Here is a 12,886-nt window from a genome sequence, read left to right as displayed (position 1 = left end):
TCAGGTACATGTGAATTTTAGATCTATTTGCCTCCTACTTCATTCAAAAACTGAAAGCTTTTAACACTGCCAGGAAGAAAAAAATAAAAATCATTGTGTTTAGCTGTGAATAGCCCACCATTTAGTTTTATTTTAAATTTTATTTCAAGATATCATCTAGACTAATCACATTTTACAAAGCCACACTGTGTGTCCTAATGCCATTATTCAATTAAATTGCCTGTGCACCCCAGCCAAGGAGACTCTCCCAGCAGTGGGATTAATGCAGCTCCTCTGCCAGAAAAGCTGCAGGGTTCTAAGGGCTCTGCCAGGAACTGATTTCCTTGGACAGCAGGTGACAAGTACATGGTGAAGCCATTGCAGCTAAGCCACAGAGGGGCATTTCTGCTCTGGATACTTGTCCAACACCGATGTCTCCACTCCACTCGGATGCCAGGTTGTGATTCTCATCCCAAAAGCACCTCCTGTGCAAGAGCTGTGTTTGCAGTCCTACTGCAAATTACAATACAAACCAAGCCCTTGAGCTGCAATCTCAACTCAAGTGTAACAGCAGCTCCAGCACTGCAGCCCCGTAGTGAAACACAAAACATTTAGCATGCATCTCTTTGAGACTCAGCAATGCAGCTCAGCTCAGAAGGCAGGGGAGGAGCTGTACTGACCTGGCCGTCCGAGTCGAAGGCCAGGCAAGCGACTCCGTGGGTGTGTGCATCCTTCAGGACAGACACCGTCTGCACTCGGTACGAGTCCCAGATGCAGATGTAGGGATCCTTCCCAACCTGCCCGGTGGCTACCAGAGTTTTATCCGGGTGAACTGCCAGGCTGCAAAGAGCACACTGCAGGTTATAACACACTCTGGGAATGATCACAGCAGCTGTCTTCAAAACTCCCTCTATTCCAGTATTTACTCAAAATATGTTTTGCTGAGACTGACATGGTGAGTGCAGAGTACAATTCATCATGTAATCATATTTTAGCTAGAAAGAGCAAGGAAAAACATACCCAGAGAATTTTTAAATACTTTTGATTGATAAGCTGATTGAACACAGAGATTTGGATCTTAAGTCTTTCACAGGTTTATAGTTGATGATATTCTACAAATTATTCCTCTTTTGTACATCAGCTCAAATATTCTGAAATATGTACCAGAGGCTGAATAATGGATATTTTTCACCATGAGAAACACACACAAGAAATCCTCTCATCTTTATAAGTTTAAACATGGCAATCTCAGGAGAGGCACAGAAATAAATTGTTTCACCAGAATCAAATCATATTTCTGTTCACAACCCTTAAGATACGAAAATAATAATAAAAGCCCTCTGTGAAGTCGTATGAATACAAAGGCAATTTTACAATTACCCAGGAAACAAATTTGAACAATGGCTGAGCATGGGAGTTACACATGGAATAAGGACAAACATTCTCTCAATAAACTGGCACTCAACAGGTGGCTGAGGGGAGCTGAATACTTCTGCTATCCCAGGAGAAGACAAAACTAATTATTATGAAGAATTAATCAGAAAGCTTAAGAAAGTTTCACAAATATATTCATTTCATGGAAAAAGAACAATTTTAGCTCAACTGAACTGCTTTATCTGCCCATTCCTCCCTGGGCTTGGGTTGTACATTATATTGCATTTCAGCTAATTCACCTCAGCTCTAAACCTACACAGGCAATAAAAGGTGAAGCTACAAACTTAAGGTGTGATAGCTGTAATTAAGTTAGAATACTTTCCTTCAAGAACCAGAAGGAAAAGATTAATTGGGCTAATCTCTCACTGCTAGAGCAGAACTTAATTACATGTGCCACCATTCAGCACAGAGCAGTTCTCACACACCAGAGCCTCCTCTTTGGTTAAGAGCACATTTCCTAAACATCAACACGTCTGTACAAAGTGTCTCTGATATTTGTTTTATCCTTTTTGACGCATTAAGTCAACCAGTAGGGGAACTAAAATTAGGTAATAATATCAATTTTTGGCACCTAAATTAGCAGTCTGATTTCCGAGCCCTGCTGAGGACATTCATCTCCCGCCACCAGCCTTTCCAATGCACTCCCCCTGCCCACGTGCAGTCTGGCTGTTAGATAACCAAGGGCTTATTTTTGGCAGACAGAACACTGGGTTAGAGGAAGGAAATGGAACTCAGTTTCAAGAACAGCTCTTGGTGACTGTTTGATACCTGTATATGACTTACATGTTTGTTGGGTGTTCAACTATGAAACTTTTAAGCGTACCTATACAATATCTTTGTTATAGAGGTCATGTGCTGTCTTCAGGATGTAAGATTTCCATGCCCTTCTCTGCCTTCTTAAATGGGTATCAACTTCATAGCCTGTGTTTTGAACTGTTAAGATGCATTTATTCAACTTTTCTAAGCAAACATCCCATAACCAGACCCTTTGCAATGATACCACATCGCTATTTGCACCACTGGAAAACTGAAATACTGTTGCATTGTATTGACACGAAAATACGATTAGAAGAGACAAGGCATTCAAACAACAGCAATTTATGGTATAGAAAACATATCATATGGGGACTAATTCCTACTCCTTCTACAGGAACAAGATCTAAGCAGGGTGGGCAGAAGAAGTTTCTGTTTCTGTTTTCAAGAAAATTTCTCTTTTCCAGGTTTGAGGGAAAAGGACATGAACTTCCTCTTGCTAAGGAGCTGGGATGGAAACAAAGCAGCAGCAATTGCTGCTGGTGCTGCCCACTGGCCCTGGCAGCCACTTCCCCATAGGACAAGAACTTCTTTCTGTGGGAACAGCAACAGGAATGGCTGCACACACAGGGAAAGAGGCAGAGCTCAACTGCTTTTGGAGTGCCCCTTCCCTTCCCTCCAGGGAAGGCAAAGAAAGCAATGCAATTCCTGGCTGAATGCTCCTGTGTAAATTCCAAAAGCACTCTGATGTGTCTGCAAAAAATCCCTTTAATCCAAGTGCCTCCACAGGCTCTTCTTTTATGCAAACAATCCCTTCAGGATGAACCAATAAACTTTAGGTAATATTTTAACATTATATCTCATTAATAAAAAGGTCTGTTAGGAAGATGATCTTTTAGGGAACATTTCCTTTTCCTTCCATTCCAAGATCAACAATCCTGAATCAAAGCATCCAAGGCTGGAACTGTGTTAATTCAGGATAATTAAAGATGCCAGACACGTGTTCCAGCAGGGTCTGATGAGATGCTCTATAAAAGTCATTAGTGGATCCATCTGGTCTGGGGGCCTTGCCAGATGGGAAACTCATACTACCTCCGCGATTTCTGTTGCAATAATATCCCGCTCCAAGATAATTTTTTTAATAATGCATCAGAATTCCTATGGACTAAAAGTATCTGTTTCTTGTCTAACTTACATTTCTGTCTGTACTGGTTTTCTGTAACAGGTTCCATACACTTGTAAACATATAGATATGAAGTTCTGAGATGGTACTAAGTTTAGATATGGCTCAAGCCTCAAAAGCAGTTACAGAGAAGGTGGAGGTGCTCTTTTCACAAAGATGCACAGGGAGAGGACAAAAGGCAAGAGACACAAGCTGCTTTGTGGGAAATGCTGTTTGGATACAAGGAAAACATTCTGCACTAGAAAAACTAAAGACTGGGATAGTTACCTAGAGAAGTGGTAGAATTCTCCTTACTGGAAATGGTTCAGGACTTAGCTAGCTTGACAGGATGCCAGATACACAAATCTAAGGCTGTGTTCTCAACAGAAAGTTGGATTGGATGATCTCTGGAGGTCCCTTCCAAACTAGACTTTTCTACGGCTCCAAATACTGAAATATATCAAGAAAGTCTAAAGTAATCAAAGTAAAAATGTATTTTGGCTCACAGCAGTTAAATTGCATTAGATAATTGCTCCCTGATGCTGCAAAAAGCAAGCACTTCTGTTATCTTTAATACAGGCATAGGGAATTGATGGAGACCTTGAAATGGGTGTATCAGATGAGAGATGGAGGTTTAAATCTCACTACTCTGGGTTGTTTAAATCTATCATTGCACTATCCTATTTATCAGATAGGCAAAACACTTTTTCACTGCAGCAGCCAAAAACTGAACATTTGCTCTTGTAGTTTTGGTGCATGACTTTTTAAGTTATGTTCTCTATTTTAAATGCCAAATTAATTTGAATCTTTTTATAACCATCCTATCAACGATTTTTTGTTCATACAAACTAAAGCTGGTTTCCAGAACATTCCACCTGACAAAAAAGAAATTGCTTTTTGAAAAGAAACAAACATCTGCAGTTCTGAATGAAATCACTACAGACTGGTTGAAACCACTGTCTCAGGTGAACTGTCATCAGCTCTTGACAATATAATTCATTCTCAGTTCTGGGATGTTTTGCCCTTGAAAGCAGTGTGCAGATTTGATGTTCATGTAAAATAACTCTAGATAGTTATGCACTCATCAATTAACCTCTACTTCAAATCCATCCAGTTTTAAATTTGGAATAACCTTTCACATTCAGGCAAACCTTTAGAGAACTATGCAGTTTTCTGTAACACAGTGCTAGATCATGCTAATGAAGACTTGGGGAGAGGCAGATACTGTCTGTATATTATTAATTCTCTTCAGGAAGTCTCTTTTCAAAATGAAAGAATTTATGTTTCTTGTTGAAAACCAGCTACAAACACAGCAGGTCTTTCTCCACAATTTAGGTCAAACTTGTGGAGTACTCTGGGCACTGATTGCTATGTTTGAACAACAGATTAGACAACAACAATTTTTCTTAAGACTTTTTCTCTGTAGCAAAAAGTATCTCTAAAGAAACAATATTTCCAAGAAACTCCAAGCCTGTCCTGAAATAGCCATTATGCACCACAGCAGGTATTTTCTCCTTTGTTGCCTGCTCCTGCTAGGACACTCCCAGGATCCTGGCAGGCCAGCAGCACATGGGAACACCAGAGAGCTTCTGCATTTTACTGCTCACAGAGCCAAGGACAGAGCTGTCCTCACATGGCAGCGAAGAACACAAACACTCACTCAGTAATTCCCCATTTCACAGAGCAAAATGAGCTTCTTTTTTCAGTTGTGGGGTCAAAAGGGAACTCACTGTACAGACAGAGCTATTTTAGCAGCAAAAAAGGCAGGATGCAGTCTGATCCTTGTTTCTGAATACAACACAAAACATTACCAAGCCCCATTGAAAGGAATAATGGAACAAAGACCAGAAGTTAAATGGAAGCAAACTTGGGGCCTTCAGGAGCAAAAGAACAAGAGAAAGGGAAAAGGAACAAGGCAACAACAAAACAACCTGCACAAACCCCACCAGACCTGTAAAAATGGAGAGGGTTGAGAAGAAAACTGCAGGAATCAGGCTAATCCTACATCTAATCTCCCCCCAGAAAACTTCTGAAACACCAACACCACAACCATCTTTTGAGGAAAATCCAGCTCTTAATAACACAGGAGACTGTTGCTCATGGACAATCACAGCTCCCAACCTTTGGCTTCTCCAGCATGAACCCAAGACCCCCAGAGCAGCACAGAGCTGGCAGGCAGATCACACACCAGGATAACAAATTTTATTTGGCATGTACCACAGGGCAGGTGATGGAGGCTTTGGGAGGCACTGCAGGCATGTGGAACAAGTGGAAGAACAGAGAGAACAGATCTGTTAGCCCTCAGACAGAGACTCTGTGTGCACATATTTGCATGTATAACACAGTTAGTGCGCACACTCATGCAAGTGAATTGCTTTTTTTACACATCTGAACATATAGCACTAATGATACTTTTAAGTATACTAAATATTGCCACACGCTTCTTGCAAACAACTCAAGCACAGAGCATATTTATCCTGACAAAACAGAAACATAAATGTTGATGGAAATACTGCAATGGCAACATTTTAATCTACTGGCTTGATTTCTGTATGGCAATATCTTGTTTATATATAACAGGGAATGTGCACAGAATGATGGGCTTTTTTAAGATCACTTAGGCATGTTTTAGGTCCAAGCTCTTAGCAGCTGTTCCACTGCTGGTTTTCCCCCTCCATGCTCCCTGTGTAGGAAGAAGAGTGATACAGCCACAGGTTGTAGCATTTACTCATCACTCTGCACCAGCTTCCTGCTTCCAAGAAGCCAGGCTGACTCTGAGCCACAATTCCAGAATTCAGTGGCCTGTCCCAGACAGCTCCCATCTGCTCCTCTGAGGAAGCAAACACCCCCAGATCCACATGAAGTCAGAGCAGACCGTGACTGCAATCATTGTGTTGGGCTGGGCCACAAACTGAGCCCAAACTGAATCATTTATGAGGTGGATGTGCAGCTCAGACCTAATAAAGATCCTGGAAACACACAGATTAATTGCTGCCGTTCAGCTCAAGCACACTTACAGTGTCCTGGGAATCCTAGGGGCATCTTGACAAGAGTTTTATTTCTGACTGTTCTCCAGAACTCACCACAGTAGAATGGTGACAGAAGCACGCACAGTTATACCCATTCCTGCCACTCTTTATCCTTGGAAAATTCCCACTGACCTGCTCCTCATGCCAGTGTTTGTTATTCAAGCCCATGAAGTTATTCCACCACATTTCACCAAGGTTTGTTCAGTTGCCCAGGGCTTATTAGAACTCTTGATAGATCAGGTCCAAAATGCCTGAGCATGGCAGAACTTGTCACAGCACCATGAAGCTACAAAGGGGTCAGTCAGGCCAGATTTTAAAAATAAATTGCTTATAGTCAAGTGATTAAAATTTCCCCAATAACAGAAGGAGAAAGAAGAAAAAAAAAAAAACCTCTTAAAATGTAATGCTTTGAGCAAAAGCATTCTGCATTTTAATTAAGACCAGCTCTGATTTACACTCACATGCATCTGTGCACAGAGAAATAATGGGCAGATTCCCAAATAAAAAGGGAACAGCACTGCAGCACAGTCCTGCAGCACTGGGGCTCCTCCTCTCACATGGCTGCAGTTCTCTAATGGTTTATTTCATCATACATGTTTATTTCATGGATAGCTCACGGATATCTTGCAACTCTGAGCTTCTCTCAGTGAAAAGCAATCCTAAGAGATTTTATCCAAAGCCAGTTTTAATGACACTGAAAATTAAGCAACAACAACTGCTGATGTCCTCATGAGTTGTGGGGTTTGAGCAACAAGTGATCAGGGAAATAAGATACCCAGGATTTCTTATGAACCTCACTACCCCAAAGAGACCCTCCTGTGTAACACTGAAATTCAACCACCATATTCCAGTTTTCCCATGCATGCTTGGAGCTTCCATTTAAGTCTAATGATACTAGCATTAATGATGATGAACCAAACACTTGTTTTAATGGCCAAAGCAGTTGTAAATAAACACCCAAGACAGACACATGTGACACCCCTCTTGATATAAGCATCGTGAGTTGATACAATCAGTAAAATGGAGCTGAAACTATCAGTTATGAAGAAAAACCTGCTAGAAGAGACTAAAAAGAGAAGGTTGGGAAAGAGGAAAGAACTGTATTTAGTTCAGCATTGTATTTGCCCCACCCTGTTCTGTGCTTATGATACTTATATGGACAATGTAACACACTTGTAATAAAATATATAGTAAAACAGCAAGGAGCTACTTGGTCTATGAGTCTGAGATAAAAACAGCAACTTAAATTATATTAGTGATTTCTCAATACATGGAAAGCCAATTATACACTGCTGTAAATCTAGTACAGCTCAAAAGAATCCAGCAAAACTTTAATGTTCATCTGGTATAAGGAATTTGAAGGCCAGTCTGAACACTGGGATTGAAAACATAAAATTCATACATCAGATAAATTCTGGAAGAGAAGAAATCACTGTCAAATGTTGGAGCCTCCTTTATTTCCTGTGTTCACCTTATTCCAGCCTGACTGTGGAAACACCAGAACCCAATGCAACCCAAAGCAGACACACAAACCATGCACAGCTGCTGGGAATCAAACCCTTTATTTCTCTCCATTTCATCACACTTCAGGGCTGAAACAACTGAAAATGGCCTGAATGTAGCTGTGCTTTTCTCTCAAAGGCAGAGTTTGATGATCATTCAGGCAAAGATTAAGCTGACAGCTCTACAACTGGTGGTCACAGCGAACAACAAATCTGAGCACTAATTAATTGCCCACATGCACTAATTAATTAACTGCCCCCAGCACGGTGATGGGTGCAGATGGCCCCTGTGCCTAGCAGCACAGCAGGAGGTGTTCCCAGGGGGATTCTCATGCTCTCTCCAGAGGCTGACTCAGGCACAACTGCTTTGGCATTTCCTGGATCTACTCTGCTTTTTGTATAGCCAACAGCCAGCAGTGAATATGGGAATAACTATGCAGATCACAGTCTGAATCAAAACATTTGCAGGAACGGCTGAGAAAGAGGAGAGGGAAAATGGGAAGAAAATTTTGGAAACAGGACAGACAAAAGATAGAGCTGACAAAAAGAGGAGTCATGGGGGAGCTGCAAAACGAATACAATATAAAAGATGTGATAAAAATAACCGAAAAGCCCAGGGAACAGCCAAGGAGAAATGGGAAATACTGCAGAGAATAAGAAAAAAACCCCAGCCATTGTCACAACTTTGGTGGATCACTCTCACTTTCATTTTAAGAGCTTTCATCTCATTCTGTTGAAAATCCCAAGGTATATTCACATCTATGACAAACATTGAGGTCTGACAAGATTCCCAGGCTGTTGTTTAAAAAAATCACACTAGGACAATAATACTGTTTGCACAGGTTTGCCCTCACCTGATTATCAGAAATAAGGATTTTAAGCCTAGGGAAATTGTTCTCACTTTAAGTGCAGCAAACACACAGCTGCATCCTATTTAGGCTTTCTTCTCACGGCAATCCTTGCCCTACAACATATAAAGTTTAGGCACTTTAATGGCAAGAAGAACAGAAGAGGAAGGGTTTGTTTCCATAATATATCAAACACACACACACTAGGTGTATTTCATGGGTCAGAAGCAGATGATTCTTTGTACACTTTGTCTACAGGAATAATAAATGTGGCAATATTAGATGTGGCTGGCAAAAAACCATTCCTTTTTAGACCACTCAGGATAGAAGGAGTTTTCAATGTTACTAAGAATGTTTTTTTCTCGTTATCTCACAGGAATGCAAAGCCAAGACCAACGATTTTGTTACTTTTCAAAAAGATGGCACTGTACACTAGAGGATCCTTACACCACACTGAAGGTGAGAAAAGAATTTTCCTGAGGAGAAGGGATTAGGTTTAAGTTTACTTTTGTACTTTCTGACTGACAACAGCTCCATAAGCTGTCAGACCCCTAGGTATACTGCAGAATACATCAAAACTGGAAATGCAGAACACAGATAAACTTTGTTGCCCATGCTGCAGCAGAAGACATGTAACACTGACACATTGGCTATATGGATATAGTCCAGTTTGGGGACTTCTGATAGGCAGCAACAATATTTCAGCAAACTTCTAAGTCAGCAGGGTTAAGTATCTGAGCTCAGCTATGCTCTGTCCTAATTCTGAGTTGAATTTCTACTTCACCTAAACTGAGACATCTTGCTCCAAAAAACTGCAAAGTGGACAGAACAAAATGCCATGTTGTCACAGTCAGTTAAAAGCCCCTTTTATCTGGCTCTCAGGGACAATACCTTTCCCTCTTTAGAGGCTGAAAATTAGCAGAAATAGAAAGTTCTTACATGATCATGTGGAAATCCTGCTCCCTGTGAGGCCATGCTGAAGTGAATAACTACAAACATCAACTGGAGCAGAAATCTCTGCAGAGCAGACAGGAATCATATGAAACATCAGAATGGGTCTGTTCTCTAAATTTTCACTTACAGCAGATCAGCAGCAAAGTAATGAATAGCAGTTTTATTTCAGGCTCCTGAAATAAATATTTCACCAATTAACTGTAAAAAACACAAACATCACTCTGAAAAATTAGAACATTGTTTGTAACAAATATTTGCTACAAATCCATTTTCCTTTTTCCTAACAATTCAAACAAGGTTTGAATTGTTAGAAAAAAGGAAAATGTTACTATACAATAATCCACAGAGCCTTTTTTTTTTGAGAAATGCACTCATTACAATAAATGTGACTATTGTTAACTCACTTTACATTGTCTGACACAACCTGAAAGCTCTAAGAATCAGGTGTCTCTTGTGTGGGACAGATTAAACAAAACCTCTGTTAAACTTCCCAGATAACAGAATTTATCTATTTTCCCAGAGCCTACTCTAGCTGCAAAAGACCTTACCCAGCTACAGCCTATTATTTAAGAAAAAGCAGCTAAGTGCTTTTAGAGCCAACACACAGAACAACTAAAGATCAAAACCAACACCATTTGGTTTTTTTGGTGGTTTGGTTGCTTTAAAAAGCATAAATACATAAAAGCAGCACTTACCAAAGCTCCCAAGCAGCTTCCAAAAGGGCAGCTGAACAACTGAACTCTTTCTATAACCTCCTACTCCCTCCCCTTTACAGCTGACCCAGGTTAGCTACAAATTAAGCCTGGCAAGCCCAGGTGCAGGCATTTCACTAATGAGGGCCTGACAAGTGCAGGGATTTGCATTAGTTGTGTTAGTTCTGTTATTTCCAAATTCAGCTGATTAAATTCAGGTGAAATGCTCACCTGAGAACAATCTGTGCTTAACAGGTGGCAGACAACAAAAAATCCTCACAGAACAGAGCTGCTTTTTATCAGAAAAAAAGCTAAGACTCAAATCCACGTCAATTTGATATCACAAAATTCATTCTCCAGCCAAGCTCTCTTTCCCAGTGGAATCTCTCATGTTTGAAATGCAGATGTTACACTAAACATCTCAGGGACCTGAGGTGTTCAGTTGGCTAAGTGGAGATCTCTAAATGCCTGGAGAAAGGAAGCCCATTTTGAAGCTTTATACTGAAATACAATCTTTATTAACCACAAGTAAGCAAAAGACACAATTTTAATGGGAGTCTGGCTCATGGCACTGCCTGTAGATATCTAAAATGTGTCCAAAGCTCAGCTGCTCACACAGAAGGATGGTGTGTATTTTGCTCCACTTGTGAAAATACACCTAAATATGCTCAACTCACGTCTTAGCAAAATCACTATCGAGACACAACTACCTTCCCTCAGCACATACACATATTGTTGAGTTTATCTTTACATAAATCCCTAAAAGAGTAGGGAACTGCTATCCTTTGAGTAAAATCACAAAAATCTGTGAATTAAACAAGTTGCACCTGTATCTAGTGAAAGGCAGAAATTCACTTTGCTCATTTTCAGAACTTAACTGAATTTAGAAATTGTAATCGTGAAATAAGTTTGTTTTAATTTTTTTCTGTGTTTCCTGGTTCATTTATCATTTTTATGTGTAAAATTATCATAATATGATGCTTAATAGTAAAATCAACCTTGTATAGTCACTCAAAAAAATTTTAATTGTTCCACTTTTAATTTCTTTTTAATCCTTAATATTTTCCTGTGATATTATTGAATAGTTCCTCTGATTCACATACTGCCATGTTATGTAAGTATTTTACCTGCTTTTATTTTAAAAAACAGAATTAAACTAAGGAGAAAAGAAGGGAATGGCTTTCTTAGTTGCTCAGAACATCCAGTTCACCCCAGTCTGAGGGCCATACAAAAGCAGGCTGCCTGAGGAGTTAGAAAGTCCATTTTATTATTCCATCAGCCTACTGTCTAACGAAGTAAAAGAAAGAAGCAGCTTCAAATATAAATATTAATAATAATTACACAAGCCAAAGTAAAATATTCCTTTGCCTTCTGGGATCTCACAAAGGCTGTGTGAGCTCTAAAATGTATTTTTTCAGACTCATGTGGATATGAGCAGTGCTTTCAGATGCGAAACTGTAATTCATCAGGACTAGAAAATCAAATTACTTGTCAGACTTCTACAACAGAAAGTCTTACTCTGGAGAGTACAAAAACCAGGAGTTCACACCAACATTCCAAGTGCATCAGACATGCCCTGCCTCTGCTACAACTACTGAATAAATAAAAATGCTGTTTTCCCCAATCGTAATGTTTTAAGTGTGTATTAAAATGCAGGATTTGAACACAATAAATTCACCTAATTCAAGCTACTGCCTCTCCAGGGTCTGTGGAACACACCTCAGGGTATTGCTATTAAAATTTTGTATTGCAAGCCAGCTTCTGAGCTGATCTGGGGATTCAGATCTTCTGCTGTGCTCCCAACAGAGGCAGACAGAGCAAATGGGAAGCAGACTTAATTTAGGTAACGGTGCATTGGAGGAATTCCCAGATTTGCTGTAAAAGGAAGAATAAACTGAGCAGAGTTCCACAGCAGTGGTACCTAAGTTTGCTGGTTTAAAATATCTATATCACAGTCTTCAGTCCTAATACACTTGCAACTTGGGTGAAAATACAGCTGTCAGTATTTTCTGATCATATTTGTATTTCTGCAAGCGAAAGATTAATAGGGATGAGTGATGTGTGACACATTATCCACATTCTGCTCTCTCCTGCAAAAATATCAGACGAGTTGAGAAACAACCAGAATTTTAAGGCATGTTAATTTGAGCAATGCATTTTGCATACATTTGCTTTTATTTTTGTATTCTGCAGGCAGCTGGAATAAGTAAAAAAAGATCTGTAATCATCTCAGGATTAGAAAAAAAGAAATTGAAAGTCAAAGCTTTATTCCATACTCAGCATTTAAATATTAAAATAGTAAAATTATATACATTGGCATTTATGATCCTATAACGAAGTCATAAGTCTATCTAGAAATGTTTGAAATTTTACTTTGGAAATGAGCTTCATAACCTGACTGGATCACACCCTAAAAAAAAAGTTTGTGTTGTTCAACATGGTATTAGGTAACAATAACTACTTTTTTATTTAATTAGAAAATTACTGAAATGATTGTACTTCAGTTTAATAACATTCAAGTTAACTTATTTGG

At 39.6% G+C, this 12,886-nt stretch overlaps 1 protein-coding gene across 9 annotated transcripts in view; it reads right to left on the bottom strand.

Annotated features, from left to right (window-relative positions):
• EML6 (EMAP like 6) overlaps positions 1 to 12,886 on the bottom strand; it is a 93,543-nt gene that overhangs the window by 62,865 nt on the left and 17,792 nt on the right. For all 9 annotated transcript variants that reach the window (XM_085054149.1, XM_085054152.1, XM_085054156.1 and 6 more), the window contains one exon: positions 660 to 819. In XM_085054149.1, coding sequence (XP_084910275.1) covers positions 660 to 819 — 160 coding nt within the window. The remainder of the gene's footprint in view (positions 1 to 659; positions 820 to 12,886) is intronic.

This window comes from Lichenostomus cassidix, chromosome 3, assembly GCF_008360975.1.
Source record: "Lichenostomus cassidix isolate B80296 chromosome 3, HeHo_3.0, whole genome shotgun sequence".
NCBI classification, from domain to species: domain Eukaryota; kingdom Metazoa; phylum Chordata; class Aves; order Passeriformes; family Meliphagidae; genus Lichenostomus; species Lichenostomus cassidix.
This window is presented reverse-complemented; position numbering and strand designations above follow the sequence as displayed.